The sequence below is a fragment of the Corvus hawaiiensis genome, chromosome 1 (genome assembly GCF_020740725.1).
Source record: "Corvus hawaiiensis isolate bCorHaw1 chromosome 1, bCorHaw1.pri.cur, whole genome shotgun sequence".
In the NCBI taxonomy this organism is placed as follows: domain Eukaryota; kingdom Metazoa; phylum Chordata; class Aves; order Passeriformes; family Corvidae; genus Corvus; species Corvus hawaiiensis.
The window spans coordinates 13,414,577-13,431,842 of record NC_063213.1 but is presented as its reverse complement, the minus strand read 5'-3'; the positions used below and the strand labels follow the sequence as shown (position 1 = coordinate 13,431,842).

At 38.4% G+C, this 17,266-nt stretch overlaps 1 protein-coding gene across 4 annotated transcripts in view; it reads right to left on the bottom strand.

The window, feature by feature from the left end:
• Positions 1-17,217, bottom strand: part of CUL2 (cullin 2) — a 46,288-nt gene extending 29,071 nt beyond the window's left edge. For 2 of the 4 annotated variants that reach the window (XM_048290321.1, XM_048290463.1), the window contains exons 1-5: positions 16,873-16,995; positions 14,103-14,241; positions 8,047-8,149; positions 6,065-6,159; positions 2,010-2,115 (exon numbers count right to left, since the gene is read on the bottom strand). In XM_048290321.1, coding sequence (XP_048146278.1) covers positions 2,010-2,115; positions 6,065-6,159; positions 8,047-8,149; positions 14,103-14,221 — 423 coding nt within the window. In that variant the 5' untranslated portion in view covers positions 14,222-14,241; positions 16,873-16,995. Of the gene's footprint in view, positions 1-2,009; positions 2,116-6,064; positions 6,160-8,046; positions 8,150-14,102; positions 14,242-15,584; positions 15,658-16,872; positions 16,996-17,081 lie in introns of those variants that run through there. The other 2 variants (XM_048290390.1, XM_048290433.1) reach the window with 2 other exon arrangements.
• Positions 17,218-17,266: the final 49 nt, after the last annotated feature.

Genomic DNA, 17,266 nt, shown 5'->3' with positions numbered 1-17,266 from the left:
ACACAACTAACAGGTCATTAGCTTTAAAAATTGAACTATCCATCAGGTATGTCTTAATTGAAAGCAGGCACATAGCTATCAGCTACAAATCTGACACCCACTCCATGAAATAAATCTTCCTTTTAAAGAGCTGACAAATGAACTTGCTCTGGCTGTCCCAGCTATTCAGCACCCATGCTGCAATACAGGGTTCAGAAGGTAAACCTGGCACAACTGTTAAAGGAGAGGTAAAGGTTTGCTTATAAATCCAAAGATAGATCATGTTTTGAAACCAAAGTTGTCTTAGGAGTGATTTTCACTGTCCCGACTTGTCGAGAGTAGCTGGAGAACAGTTAAGTTTCTGTAAGACAACAGGAATGCATCCAGTAAAGAATGAAAGAAGCCAGCTTAAAGAAGCCAGCTCTGGAGAGAGAGAAGAAAGGGAGAGAAAAAAAAAATGGAAAAGAACTGACACCTTTTGTGATTATGAGGTGAAGAGAAACAAGCTCAGGTAGATCTCTTCTGCAGTGTGGTCTCTAGCATGGTCCTTCTCACATATGAGCTACCAGTGGGAAGCAGATTCAAGTCGCCCATTGGAATTTTCTTGTCAAATAAACTATAGACAGATCAATCCAGCAACTTGATGTATTAGTTCAAGACAGTTTCTCCCTCTTGCGGATAAGGACTGATCTTACTTCTCCAACTAGACTGGCAATAGTGAACGTGGCAGTTTTCTCAATTTCCCAGAATCTATTTCTGGGGGAAAGAAACCCAAAAGCCACATCTTAAACACCTCCTAGCTCAGGGCTCCATAGAGCCATTGAAAACACAGGAGTTTGAAATCAGTGATAGGACCTCAACTCAGAAAAGCAGTCTCCTTCACCATGCATGCATAACGTACAGAGTATCTCCTGCAAGCACTGGCAGACTATTTTCATTAACTGATCTCATCTCTATGCTTCCCAGTACAACAATTACCGAATGTCTGGAGCACTTGTGGGGATGAAGAACTGTTTGAAACTGTGCCCACACATCTCTCACACCCATGTCCACTCTCTGTTACACACCTCGGAAGAATTAAGCAAGACTGTACTTGTTTAAGATTACTGAAAAGCTCTCAAAGTTTCATTACCACAGAAGAGTGATGTTGAGACAGACTTCAGTACAAAGAGTGCAGTTCAGCTTCTAAAAACACTGGGCAATATTTCTGTAACTTCGTGTTGAGACTGAAGAGAACTATATTTAAAATAAACATGTTTGGCCTTGGGTAGGTAAAGGCCAGATCATCTCAGTCATCTAAAAAGGCATAAATGGTAATTCCTTCCATTCTAAAGTGATGAGCAACTGAAGTATTTTGACTTTTGCCGAAGCCCCTTGTACAATCCAAAGAATAAAACATAGAATCCTACAAGAACCATAAGGAAAGAGAAAATGCTTTCAAAACAAAGACTTGATAAACTTGCTGAGTGCCTTGTATGTCAAGAAACGGAGCAATGAATTCACCAAAAACAGTCCTGCAAATTAATACATGAGTGTAGGACTCAAGTCTTCATTGCTTTTCAGGACAAAGGAGTGACTGCCATAAACCTAATCGTACACCAGCCATGAACAGATATTAACTTTACTGCCTTGAGGTTCTCAAAAAAAGCTTTTACACTTTGTCACATCAAGAAATAGAAGCCTAAAAAGTAATGTTTCAAGGGCTTCCAAAAACAAAAGGACACTGCTTCTTCAACATGTTTTCTAGATAGCAGCATCACTTAAGAATCTAAAGTTTGTTTGCAAAGAGGTCCTTTATCACATTTTAAACTCAAGTTCTCCAGTGGTTTTCATATTCACTTTTTTCCCCTGCCAGGTCACTCTGTTTTTCTACACCAAAACTGTAATCTCATTTTACGAAGGGGACAGTGCTTACATCTTCCACAACATTTCTGTGACATAAAAAAGGATGAAAATTTCAAAGGACAAACCTGAACTTGTAGCACTTCTGAATACAGTTTATATCTGATTCCACTTTCAGAGATACCTACCTCTCCAATTTCCATCAAAGGTTCATTCATATCCACCCCTCCATAACCATACTGAAGATCAGCTTCAGTCAGTTTGTTCTTCTTAATAAACTGTGTGTTGAGGTACCTGTAGAAATAAAGATATTCTAATCAAAACAGGCAAAAAGTTTGGGCTTTTAAAATTAAAATCAGAATTGTGGAATGTCTTCCACATCACAAAATAGAATCTCCTTTAACCAATGCCATTGCTATTTGTAGAAAAATGTTACAATACAAATGACTTCAATTTAAAAGAACTTACACCACATTAAAACAGTAGTGTTAGTAATTGAGAGATAAAACAGGAGCCTGACATACACTGTCAGCATTTTCTTGGTGAGCAATATACTTGTGTAAGAATCCAACCCTTCAACATGCACTGCTATGTTACTCATACATACATATATGTGCAAAATAACTGCTGAATTCACAGATTAGTATTAGAATGATAGTAGCTTATTTTAATGATAGAAAAACACTCCTACTATCAGATATTTTTAAGTTAAAAGTATTTTCTTCAACCTGTACCATTTATTCTTCTGTGTTTCTCTCAGACACACACAGAAGTACTGCTAATTTTAACAGCACGAACTTTTGTTATCTAGGATCCCTTAGTCAGGTCATGGTTACTAGCTAACAGCCAGATTACAGATTTTAAAGAGCAGATTTTGCAGAAATTATTTTAATTAACAGTTATAAAGAAAAAATGCTATAAATGCTGTTTTTAAATTCAGTATTTACTAGTGTATGCATAGTTTTTTTTAAAGAACACAAAATGGATTCTGTACAAGACCCGCTAACCCATCCTTCTCGATTCCCAGTATTTCCATAAATCAAATATTACAACATTTTTTAAGTGAACCATTCTCCTTTTCTTTCCCAGACAACCAGGGAAAAAAATTCTAATATATTTCATAACTCCACTTATAATATTTCTTATATTAGAAATGCTTAAATGAGGCAACTGAGAATGTTTTCTTAATTTCTGACCTAACCAGAAGTTTTGATATTCCCAGTTTCAGACACTGAAAAGAGCCAAATTACTGAGGCACTTTAAGAGATTCAGGCTTCAGAGGCTGCACCAGACTAGAGATGTCTGAACACTCTCGGCATGAAGGCAAAAGCCATGCAAAGGAGCAAAGGAGAAACACACTGTGAAATCCTGTGAACTTGAAAGAATTTAGGACACCACAGAGTCCAAAGAAGGAAGACTTGTCATAGTGCAGTGATGACAAACTGGAGTACAGTGGCCTGAGCTACTTTCAGACTCCAAGAGAGTACTGTGAACCCCAGTGCTATCATCAATACCAACCATGGACTGCAAATGCAGATCTCTCGAGAAGGCTACAGGCCCTCCATGTCATATAAACCTGTGAGGACATCAGGAACAGCTGGAACACCAGCAGTAAGCAGGCATGTTCCTTGGTGGCACATGGGGGAAGCAGCCAATCTGCTTTTTCTCATTAAACTTGCTGGAAAGGAAAGCCCCACACTCCCCTCACTCACCCCCTCTCTTCCATCAATACATACAGAAAGAGAACTAAGAGTAGCATGTAAAACTAAAAATTGCTATACCTTGATATGCTGGTATTATTACAAATATTCTAAAGACAAAATGGAACAAAGCAAAAGCTGCACCATATGTGTTTAGTTTTCAGGATTTTATTATGAATAATTGTAATACTTCTTTCTTTTTCTTCTTCTTTAAATGACTTAATTTCAATTTGCTGGATAAGAAAACCCTCCAATCATTTGAAATAAAAGTATGCAGGCCAGATTTTTTAAAAGTACCTATGACACCAGTTACAGCACCAAGACACTGGTAAGGCCTAATGTCCAGCATTGTTTTTATCTATTATTTTTATCATCAGAACTAACAAAAACAACAATTGAAAAAGTTTCTTTCAGTGATCCTTATTCCATCAGTTTTATCACCTTGGTTTAGTCATGCACATATGGGGTTTTACTTTTCAAATGGAATCCAGGTTTGTTTTCCTACCAAAATGCACTGAAGAGAGTGGGTGAAAAAAAACCAAATCAAAATCAACACTGAAGAAAGAAAAGATTTAACTCATTTGCCAATTAAGTGATTGATCTTGCGTTTTACGAATTTTGCTCAAAAGTGTCTCACATTTTAGTACTGTTTCAAATACTGCCTATCAGATTAGAAGCAGAGATGCAAGCCTAATTAAATTTTAAGGGAATCTATTTTAAAATAACTTTCAAATTACTAGCTGTAGACATTAATTTAATTGCTGGAAGAATTATACAAACTAGAACCTGGGATACAAGAGAGTCAACTAAATTATGGTACTTTTCTGAGAGCAGGCATGCAAGTAAGAAAAGAACTCCAACTGCTTTATAAAAAGCAGAATATCTTCCTATGGTATTCACAAGTATTTTCATCCAAAATATTCTCTCAAAAAATGAAAGAGTGACATAATGACATTCAGTTAATGAAGGGCTTCCAGTGCATGAAAGTCATTACGATTCTACTACTCAAGCACTGAATTATTTCTTGTCCTCATGTGGGGTCTTCTAGTTCCCATTACAATGTATGTTTTATTATTGAAGAGAAAGATCATTCTTTCACAAAGTTATACCTTTAGAGACTTCTAAGAGATATGACAAAATTCAGAATTTCAGCACAAACAATGAAGTTACAACTTTGAGGTGAAAATACTTCTAAAAGAACACCCTTAACAAGTACATTTTCGGGACCAAAACACAATATACAAAGCAGGAAAAAGAGTTAGGATGGGCGAGTTGGTGTGAAATATGAGCTTATGTAAATGTACAGGTTGGTTTATGTACATAATATCTGTTTGGGAAAAAAATGCCCTCACTTGTTTAAAAATAAAACAAAAAATTAAGTTCTACCATGGGAGAAGCATTTTAATTTGTTTGTTTATGACCAGAGGCACACAAGCTCTCAGAAAAACCATCACATGAAGCACAATCAGTGAGATGTATACACATTACATACTTGTCGTGTTTTTCCCTCTATCTACTCTCCAGTTAAGTCAGACACTTTGTGGAACTAAAGTTTGCAAGCTCAGGATAGACTCCATCACATCTGTTCCCAGTGTGATAGTGAAAATTTAATAGAGTCTACAAGATCACACATACATCTCCTAACTTACTAGTAAAGGTCCTGAAATCCTTTGTAATCTGCACATCATACCATCAATTAAGTACAATGGAAAGTGCCTCTTAAATTATATTTACCTACTGGGTATCACATGCATAATAGACATCAGAATGTTCAACCTACAGTCCCAGCGGGATTAAAATCCAAATCCTAGTAAATCCAAAGCCATATCAACACAGTTATAATTTTAGCAACTCAGAAATGGGTAAGTTTTCTATGCTCAAGCTACCATTATTAGCAATGAAATACATTCACAACTCAGGAAAGAGCAGACTTATAAAAATAAAAGGGTTTAGTTGTGTTATTTATAGATTTGGCTGTAATCTACTGGAAAAAAAGAGAAGAGAGTAAAATGGATTGCTTGTATACAAACTGTTAGTTTCTTAAGCTCTCAGAAAAGGAGTAAGGAGAAGTTTTCACTCCCTCTCCAATCCCTGCAGCTCAAACATTCACCTGAAAATAAAGAGCACATCACCTTGTCTGAAAGGCCCCACTAGAAGGGAGAACTGTGGTTTTGCCAAGGTATGTGGCAAAGCTTTGAATCAAACAATGCTGGTTCAACCGCACACTGCAGTCCAGCGCCATCCTTGTAGAACTCCTAGAATTATGAGCTTATACGCTGCAGGGCTGATGAGCACCAACACATTCAGCACTGCAACATCAAGTAGAATACAATAGTAATGAAAGAACTTTAGGAACCATCTTGGATACTTACCTGTTGAGGCATTATTCCTTCTTTCTCATGTTCTGCTACCATAAGTATATTCTCTCCAAAATTGACCTGAGGCATATTCATCTATTGCTCTCTTTAATCAACACTCTTCAACTTAAGCTGCAGATAATTTTAATAATTTCAAAAGTTTAACAACTCTTTTACAAAGCTTACCTGTATAAACAGTCCATATAGTCTGCCCCTTTGCTATACTCTTCCCAGTATCTGTGATACATAACCAGTACTTGTTCTTCAGCTTCCAGAACTCTCTGTGAAGGCACACCCCCCCCACTAGAATTAGTATGGAAATAGCACACATACTTAGAAAGTTATCATGGGATTATAATTTTGGAATAGTATTTGCATATTCAGAATTGTGGCAATGACCAAAAAGCTAACACACCTTAATACTACCAAGTTTTGGTAAGCCAGCTACAACATCTGGACTTGCTTGATTTTGCATTTAAAAATAGCAATCTCTCTACTGTATTATTTTCTATTGATCTTTTCAGAAGTACCTACTTGAATAAGCCTGGTTCGTATTCTCACATCATACTGGTGGGATAACTCACAGAACCATTCTCTCACTGACACAGATCAGTTTTATATTCACACAGCCACTTGCACTGCACACTGGAGGAATTGACCAACGATAACCATTTAAAACCACTATGCCTTACTGGATGGACAAGTCCTTATACTTACCAAGAATCACAGAATAAAACAATTTTAACAAAGCACAGATACATATAAATGTAAAACACATATAAGTTTTTCAAATCTAGGCCCAAATATTTTGAAATTTAAGCAAATCATCATCTAAAAAGCTACTGAATGTCTCAAAACAGATTCATACTTCAGAGAATTTACACTAATTCAACAATGTAAATTCAACAATTTACACTAATTAGTATGATTTGTGAGGGGGGGATGAGATCCTAGGAATTCAACTTTAATTCTCTCTAGAGTTTGTATTTTAAAATCTGGCTCAAGCAGCAAAGAAGCCTATGCAAAAAATCAAAAAAAAAGGTAAAAAAAATCATGAAAGAGGAAAACTGGTAGACAAAAAAGATTTGAGAATGCTTTCCACTGCAGTATGCATTTTGCAAAGATTTTGCAACGTTATTTCAGAGGCGAGTGGTGGATAGCCTATTTCAAAAATGGATGTATGCTTTCAGCTACTTCCGACAGCTTCTACTGTGCTGGCACCTGCCTGATTATCCTAAGTGAGCTCATTCAGCTCACTAAATAAATGAGGAAGAACTTATTTGGCAGAGTTCTCTGCTAGTTTAGTGAACTGATTTAGTATATCAGAGTGTCAGAACCATCCTCTCTGTAACCTGTGGAACTGCCCATTAAGACACCCAGCCTATCCTGTCAAATACTCAGGTACCTAAGCAGGAAGCCATTTAGCAGCACTATCCAGAATTTGCAATGCTTTATCCCCTGTAAAGACACTAAAGACAGGTAAGCATCTCACTTAAATCTACCTCTCTTTTTACTGATACAGAAGGAGGCACCGTTCATCTATCTGATCTATTAAACATGAGGAATCATGATTCTGATTAAATTTGCTGTCTTAGCTGAGGAAACAGAAGTTAACTCACAGCTATATAGATATACCAATATTGTTATTTGTCATAATAAATAATTAGCCATTATTCCCTCTCCTCATAATAAATAATTAGCCATTATTCCCTCTCCTCCCAAGCATTTATGTTATTTCCCACATATTTCAGAAGGTTTTCTTTTGGTTTTTTTTTTAACAGAGTATATACAATCAGTTTCCAAGACTCTGGAGTAGATATTTTTCTGCTGAAACAGAAGGCTAATGACAAACTACAGTACATTTTCAAAGTGAAGATGTTCCTCAAACTAGTTTGACTATAAGCATTCAACAGAAAAAAAAGAACCTGCTTTTCAAGCCAATGAATATATTGCATAAACCATAACTGTTGGCTTAGAAAGAAAATTATTTATTTTGTGTTGCATACCGACATATCTGTATCTGCCTACATTGTTGTTCCATATTTCATATATGCAAGTACTGTGCCTCTGTAACTCTGCCATCTGTGATTTAGTCTCATAAAAACCTACAAACAGTCAAAAGAAGGACAAAGAACACCTACATGGACATCAGTAACTGTACAGGTTACCTTGTGCAAATGGCGTACATGATTCTCCAAAAAAATTTTAGTCTCAGTATAAAGTCTCTCTCCAAGAGGTTCAGGATAGGCCACACACAAAGCATAAATGTCTCTGGGCTCAAAGTCAAGGTTTGTATTAAAGTGTGAAAACATATCAACAAAATTTATGGTTTACAAAACCCTTTCTTCCCCACACAAGAAGTTTAGGTTTTGGGGTCTTTTTTACATTCAAGTAAAAAAGACAAAATGGAACATTTTCTGAAGTTAGTGTAAGTACTGGCTTGTACAGAATCCAAGTTTACAGCATCAATATTAAATTTTAAATAGTGGATGCTGCGGGAATGTTAGAGCTAAGATCTTGAAACTTCTGATAGCCCCATACTGATGTGGCTTCTACCCTTTATTTGCCATTTATAAACAATATTCAATAATCTCAAAGTGGAAAAACAGCTTTTATGCACCATTCTTCTGTATCTGCAGCCAACATGAACTAAACTCTTCTCATATAATGGAAAGAAGCACTAATTAGGTTAAGAACATGATTAGCCAAGTACAGAGCAGAGCAAACACACGGTGAAGCCAGCTTCAAGTTTTCCTTCCTGGAGTCCAAAACAACTTACTATCCCTGCATTTTGCCCTCAACTGCACAGGTAAAACAATTCAGAGAACACTGAAAATTAAATAATCACAATGGCGGTGTGGATAAAAAAAGTTTGTATTCTTTTAACCATTGTTGTAATTTCAGTAATCCTGCTTAGATCACAGCCACACAAAACAGTCGTACTTGCTAACTTACATGGGCAGCAGCAAACTGCTAAACCACCCTTAAGGTGATTTTGTCCCTAAACTACCTTGCAGAGCTACACCTTTGGTTTATATCAAGTTTTAAGAGTAATTTGAGGAAGAGAAGCTATGACTAAGAACTTTGCTTTCAGAAAAGTCAAGCAAGGATTAGGTCAAGCTTCACATGAACAACCTCATGTTGTTCTGTAGAAATTACTTTAAAACATTATGCTTAACCACTAAGCCTTGGCACTTTTTAAAGCCAGCCATGGCAGAAATCAATGATTGTATATCACTTAAATTAAGAGAAGACACAAGATCTGCTTTCCTCTAGTCTACCCTAAAAAAGCACATACCTATGCAAAAGCAGGTAGAAGACACAGACAGTTGAAGAGTCACCTGCTTAATCTACAGAACAGTGTCAAGCTCTCATCACACAGCTTGTCCAAATGCATGCTTCATTTTTTATATGGAATTACTACTCAAAACAAAGAAGATTCTGATGCAGGAGAACTAATTAGGAAAAAACCCTTTATCTGGCAACTGGAATCTCAGATAGCCCAATGAGAATCTAATCTTGAGTACAGTTATTTCATTCATATAGATCATCTTTATTAGAATTCTCCTTAAAACAGCAAGAAGCACCAAATGGAAACACCGAGAAACAAAACAGGCAAAATTCGCTGCCCTGTAACAGTAGCTACCATTGCACTACACCAGCTTGTAAAGTTATGACCAATAAAGTATCAAAACAAACTCACACAGTGAAGAATGAAAGATTCTATTAAAGAGACTGTAAAGAATAATTGGTTTTTACACTTTCCCCTCCCCAACAAATTTTCTCAGTCTAAGGATGGCGAGTAGTCAAATGCATCCTCAGTATAATTCAAACCACAAGCCTCTTCACTATGCAAACATATTTTTGAGAAATTAAACTCAGAATTAGAAATCTTCAGAAGCTACTCACAAGCAAAGGGGACATACCTCTTCTCTTTAGATCTACAACTACACTATCTGTCACCAAAACTATTACAGATCTCTACTACAAGAACAACTTACAACAAATTTAGAGGAAAGAGGCAGTCTTCACCACAGCAGCACAAGAAAATAGCAACGGCAGTTTATTTGATGAAAGCAGCAAACAAGTATTTCTAAATTTATCTTGTAAAGAAGTTTCTTAGTTTTAATAACACTGCTTAAGACTACAAATGGTATCTCTGCTCCTTCATGAAAATGCACATCTTCCAAACATGCCTTTCCTTCTTCTAGAGAATAAATTTTCTTATAAATGAAGAAAGCTGAATTTAGTATTCTTCCTTGACATACGCCACTGTGTTTAATATCAGCAGATATGCAACCTAAGAGCTTAATCACAGAAGCACTTGAACAGGCACCTCACCTTCCTGTATCAACCAAGTACTATTTGCTGGATAGCAAGTTTCTCTGGAATTCTACAAAAGAAAAGCTTTCATGAGACTGAAATACAAAACTGCTGACTGTAGCAAAACTGCTCTTTCTTGATCAATTTGTACCTGTTTCTTTATTCATTTTATCTTTGAGGCCAGAATCCAAATTTAAGGGTCATATTCAAAATGTTGTGACTCTCTTAACAAAAAAATAAAGTCTGAGGGGAAATGAATCACCAATCATCCTTGGTATTTTACTCCATAAACTTAGAGCACATTTTTCTTGTGCTGCTGTCCCTTAGAAGAACAGGAAGAAGCCTTTACTGTTCAATAATTTATCTTTAATAGTGAAAACCATCTGTCCTTCCAGTTCAGCATGCACTTTTGCAGGGTGAGAAAGGCCAGAGGAAGCTGCAGCCAAACTGCTGCCTAGGGGCCTCCACTCTATATTGAGAACAAGAACATCAAAACCCTTCTGTGATTTAAGTGCTTTGGTAGTTGCTATTTGAGGGGCATCACCCAGCAATGGGAAACTGAAGCACTTCCAAACTAAGAAGGAACAATAACAAAATTACTGTCAGCCAGAAAATACTATATCCAAGGTTATACAAGCTCACAAATATTGTCCTCAGGGTTAAAAAAGCATCTAGTTAAGACTTCTCTAGGAGACCAATGCAAGGTTTAGGGAAATTTCTATTCATCAATCTTCTGTAACAGAACCAAAATTTGTAGAGGATTTGAGGATTCAGTCAGAAAGAATCATGACCGTATGAACTTTACTTACTCTTCTCTTTGGGTCAGTTGTTCTTAAAGATACACGTTTAAGTTTCTGGTTCATCATAGGATCCTTGTAAAACAGTTCATTAGAGAAGTGAGAAGAAACATGGAGAAAAAATGGGGAAAAAAACCCAGATGGCCATGCTGCATACTTCTAAAATAATTCTGTTTGAAGTACAGCTACCCCTGGGTACTGTTCATCTTATTTGTAACTTACTGGGTGGAAAACTAAAGACAACAACAGGAAGAGCCTGATGTCCCACCTTTTCAAAAAAGTTCTAGGTAAAAGGCAGTTACCAAAGCACAGGTGAACTACCTACCACTCTCTAACCAAGCCTTAACTTAAAAACCACTCCCATGCCCAGTGAACAGTTAACAGCAAAGTCTTGAAAGTGATACAACATACTCACAATAACCCCTCCAATACAGACATAACTGTCACTCATTTAGCAGACAATGAAACAAGTTCATACACATTTCTTTCTGCAGAGAATCTTAAAAGGAAATCTGAAGGTCAAAGGTGGCTCCGGATGACTCACAGTTTAAATAAAGTGACATATGGTCTTTCAAGTGATCTTTTCCAGAAGATTTTAACTCTTATACCATTGTGGTTCCCAGCTCATTGCCATTCTAGCATTTCAAGTATGAGATAAAAGGTTTTTTTAAAGATAAGCCACGTTTAACAATAAAATTACCCTAAGTTACAAAGGAAACACTATATTCGAGACAAACAAGTTCTGGGGAACTAGTGGGGCAAAAATTAGTTCTAGAGGTGGAATATGCATAGTACAAGCCTGTCATCCCTAAAATACTATTAGCCTCCATACTCCACTGATCTCAGCTGCCTCAAACAGCACAAGAGAAAGCTAACACTTCTTAGAATACACCGCTGCAGACTGAAACCACGATTCTTTGCTGTATCTTATCCTTTGTTTCCACATCACTGTGTCAACTATACAGTACAAAGATCAAGTGATATTATAATCAATGAAATAACCTGAGTTTTATTAAAACAGTGCAAATAATTTGCCACCTTTCCATTGTGCTGACTAAACAATAAGAAAAATAGTTAATACATTTCATTTAAAGTCCCTGTATATGTTTAGAAACATTACTCCAATTAAATTAAATTTAAGAGAGAATAAAAAGTTAACAAAGAAGAAGACATATTTTTAAATGCCAAATCTTTTTAAAAAATATTATTAACATTTTAGTCTTCTTTCTATATAAAATCTGGAAAAAGTTTTCATTCCAGCTGTACAGAACTACCAGTTCCACCAAGTTATTGAATACCCATTGAGTAGTTTGTGTTAAAAAGCAGTTTGGTTACAGGAAGCAGAAGTACTAAACAACCAGCATTCAAGCTGGAAGTTTCAAGTCACACAAACTCCTTGGGCCATTCAGCCACAGATAATAAGCCAAAAGGCTCATGCCTGTGCCAAATCAGGCACTAATAGTGCCACTTTCCAATGAACACAATTAAGAGATAATAGTAAGTTAGGTCTTAAGAACTACATGCCAAATGATTATTCCAGGACTGCCTCCTGAATCTGCTATTCATAAGCAATCCTTTTCTGATGTTCAATCAACTGGAGTAAATCCCAAAAGAGGATCAACAGCAGACTTGTGTGCAAGGTCTCCACATAAGAAGTTCTAAGTGAAACAGTGTGACAAGAGGAATCAATACAATATCTCATGCAACAATTATTATCTTAATTTAAATCTATTTTAGATGCCCTTGTTTAAATGTTTAGAGTTTTAAGATACAGAATTTAACCACTTGTTAAAGACTGAATTATGTAATCCTCAAAAACTGCTTAGAAAAAATGACTGCAGCACAACTTCTCAGCAAGTAAGTGCCCACCTCATTAATTCAAAATGTTTGGAAATTCTGAAGTTACTTGAACTTGACTTCAGTACAAGTTGGCAAGTCATGCCCCCAGAAATTAATTACAAAATTTTAAAATGAAAAAGTTCTTAAAGATTATTATACCACAAAAAGGCTCCACAAGAACTATGAGCTATGTACATACACACATGCACACACTCAAAACACAGGCATGTGGGAAAGCAATTCTGAGAAATGGTAACATGTTAGAACAAGATGAGACTTCAGAGTCAAGCTCCTGCATGCAGGATAAGCTTGTGTTGAAAAAAACCTACGTACAAAGATCTTCTCAGGTGCTTTTTTCACCCACAAGAATTAACAAATCAATAAATAAGCCTGAATGATTCTTCCCCCTCATAAATAAACCAAACTGTAACGAATTCCTGCAGAACAGGTGCAAAGCCTTGTAAAAGTCTCCAATTATTCACCATAGCTAATGAACACATAGACACAGGGCACAGTATAATTGCTTAGAACAGTTATACTTCTTTTAAAAGAAGTTCACTGAAACTTAAATCTTGTAAAATATTACAAGTCCATTTTACATGTAAAACACAAACCTTTTCACTACAACAATGTATGTACAGCTGTGACTTGAAAAGCAAGACCATATGAATGCAGAAATAGGAGTTATTTTTAAACATAGTTTAACTCTCAGGAATAATGAGGCAATAACAGTGGAGGAAAAGAAAGAAGGCTTTTTAATAAACCCTTGCTGTAGAAATGCCTAGTATGGTAGTTATCAGTGCAGTTAGAAATGCAAAGAAGAGGGAGACATCTTTATGCAGAACAACTTCATCATCCTTCACGTCCCAAATTTAAAGATGTGCATTCTCTGTCCCGGGTATTTCCCCTGCTACACACACACATTTAAACATACAAGAAAACGTCATTGTCAGAATAGGGGACACTCAATGGACACTCTTACAACACCTGTAAGAAAAGCTTTAGCATAAGGTAAGTATTACAGCTACCAAAAGTGACTAAAACTGACAACAGTTTACTTTTTATCAGCACGGTGATTTTCACATAGAGTACTTCCCAAATACGCAGAATTTCCCATCCCTTTCAACTTATTCACAGTCTTAATAACAGGTACAGGCTAACAACAAGCTACTCAAGATCACTGAAATTGTTATGTAACACAGGTTTACTCTGTGTTAAACACATCACACAAACACATTAAGTCAGATTTTTCACTTAAAGGATACGAGAAGCGATCATTCCACGTTGCTCTTTCAACATAATCCAACATAACAACAGCTTTAATTGTTGTTAGAAGTTTGTTCCATGTTTCATCAAAGTCAACTACTCGTGGTTTCAAGGACATTGTGGGGCTTTAGTGTTAATCTGTAGAAGAATTAAACATGTCAGACAACATTGCACAATCATTAAAAAATATACATTTCCTTCGAATTTTTCAATTTAAACTTTGTACACTGTCACACCACTATGATAGAGCAACACAAAGAACATCCACCCCCACCAAAATAAAGCTCACAATCCCTCATTTTTAATGCTATGGAATGGAACATTAATGTTGCATGAGAAGCTTACAATTTAACATTATTAATCTAACACCATCAGGCTTTGTGAAGTTCATTATCTCACCAAGCAGTTCATTAAACCATGTCATATAAAGAAAACAACTTTCCTGTATATTTTGATTTGTTTACATTTATTCAAAGACTGTTTTACCTATATCTAAGAAAATTTGGGTTAAGAACACAATAACTATTACCAGAGTATCTGAAATTCCTACTGTCAGTTTGTAGCCTATGCTCACCTCAGGCTTTCATGAGACATTTTTGGTGTTACATTTGAAAAGCCACAAAACCTGAAAGCTTTGATCAGGATGTGAAAAAGAGAGCACAGGGCAATATGCAGAGCTTGTGCAGCTTACTGCACTAAGCAATAGGACAAATAGTGAAATCTTTCATGTAAGACATGACTTGAAAATTCAGAAGCTGTGTTAGTAATTTCATACCAAAAATACCAGAAGAGATTTATTGCAGAAAAAAACACTCAGCATTAGATTATCTGAATAAAACTAGGGAAAAGGTGAGCTGATTTAAAAAAAGAGACAACTGTGAAGGCCTCTTCTTTGTTTCAACTAGTCTCTGTTCTAGGCACCTAATCTAGAAAGGACCTGATGTGTGACATTCCACGCACAAAGCAAGTCTAGTTCCTGCTCAGAATCACGGCATTGTAAGACTACAATAAAAAGTGGAAAGAATACTTCTATTTCCATTTCAAATAGATGGACAAGTGACTCTTGTCTTTCCAAATTTTCAAGGTCATAAGGGAAAGCAGAATGCTAGTGAAAGACTTTAAGCACAAGAGGCAGACCTCTGTAAGGGAAAGAATCAAATGTCCTGCTAAAAAACTATTAACCACCCAGCTTACTACCTTAACCACTACTGGCTTTTACAGGATATATTACTTCTCAGTTTATGAGAAAGCAATCAGATGCAACTTTTAGCATGGATGCATGCAACCTGCCCCCCTGACTAACTAACCAAACTCCTCAACTGCTGTAAACGTTGTCATATTTGTTAACATGGTTATTAATTCAGTCCATATATGTTGGCAGAAGCTTACACAGAAAAATCAGCAAGAAGCGACAAAACAAAGATCCATCAAAGAAAATAAGTTGAAAAACACACTGATGTACGTTTCACAGAAACATGTACCTCAGCAGAGGCAGACAACAGCTCGCTTCCAGGAGGGGAAGCGGTAATCTTCAAAAAGCTCTAATACCCTCTTCTGGAAAACACGAGAGCATTTCTAGCTGACCCCAAGAAAAAATAATCATGGTCCACAAAAGACATTAAGAATCATAATAAGTGCTTGTGGTAATGAAGCTGTACTTGTGCTATATTATAGGTCCGCTGTCTTGGAAACACATGCTGTACGTCCAAGGTAAAAGAGTCCTTTCTTCAAAGACAAGCAAAACCAAGGGAAAGAAGGAAGGGTGAAGAAAAAGTCCTCCCCACAGCACATCCCCCTGTCATGAATTAGTAACACTGTGATCAGGATGATTAAAACCTAATAATATGTAAAGCATCCATATGGTCATTTAAGTATTCTGGAGTTAAAGAGTTTAACATAACTGTTATTTGGCATTCTCTTTCATGTTTTACAGACATTTTAACAAATATGGTGTAACTTTTACTGTAAGACACTGTGCTTTTTGGGGTATGTTGTGCTCCAGTGTCAGCAAAGCACAAGCTCACCAACTTCAATTATTAAACGTCTTGTATTGATCACGGTAAGAACTACAGCAGGACAGAATATCTACGCTAATAGGGTTTAGACTATTCAGGGGGTTGGAAGGCCATACCTGTTTGATAAACCCTAAAGTACACAGATGTTATTGAAATATATTTACACAGCAGGATAATGAAAGGATGCCGCTTCTATCGCCTCATTCTTTAAAACATACCGCTGTCATACTGCATAAATTTGTTCACACAAATAAACATAGCATTCTGTCCAGCATCAAAGAACTCCCCAAATTTCCAACCTATTTAACCATCTCGATAAGCAGCATTACAAGCCCGTGGTGGATGCACAGCCACGGGCAGGAGCACCCGCGTGAAACAGGTGACCAGCGCTGCCCGCCCCCGCCCCGTGCCCTGCTCCCCACCTTCTCCCTCCACCAAAACAAAAGCGAAACTGGCTTAGGGCTCAGCCAGCCGATAATGAGCGGCCCCGCCGGAGAGGCCGCACCGCGCCCTCCCCGCGGGGCAAGGGTAGGACCCGGGGCAGCACGCGGCGAGCGGGCGCTGCCGCACGGACACCGCCGGGGCACGGGGGCCCAGGGCGCGGGCAGCGGCGGGGCCGGGGTCGGGCGGGAGGCAGGGCCCGATCGCCCCCGCGCACACCCGGCGGGGTCGGGACCGCCACCTCCCCCCGAGCGCGGCGCTCCCTCCTCTCAGCGCGGCGGCCGGGCCGCGCCGGGCCGGGCGAGGGCGTTACCTGGCGGCCCGGGGCCCGAGTCAGCGACCCCCGCCCGGCCTCCCTCGCTCCTGCCCTCGGCCGCGGTCGCTGCCCCGCTCCGTCCTCACAGCGCTGCCATTACCCAAAGCCGCTCGCGCCCCGCCCCTCCGCCGGCGCCGCCACTGCCGGGGCCGGGTCGCGGCCCCGTGGCCCCGCTCGGTGCAGCTGCCGCCGCGCCGCCGCCTCACCCGCGGCGCCGCCGCCCCCGTGCTCTCCCCGCCGGGCTCTCTCCGCCGGCCGCAGGATGGGCTGGAGCCGACGGGTCCCGGCGCTCCGTCACTTTCCGATCGCACCCACCCCCGCCGGAGCAGGGGGGTTTGGTACAGCCCGCAGTGTACGGCGAGCGCGGGCGGCCGCACTTCCCAGCGGCGGG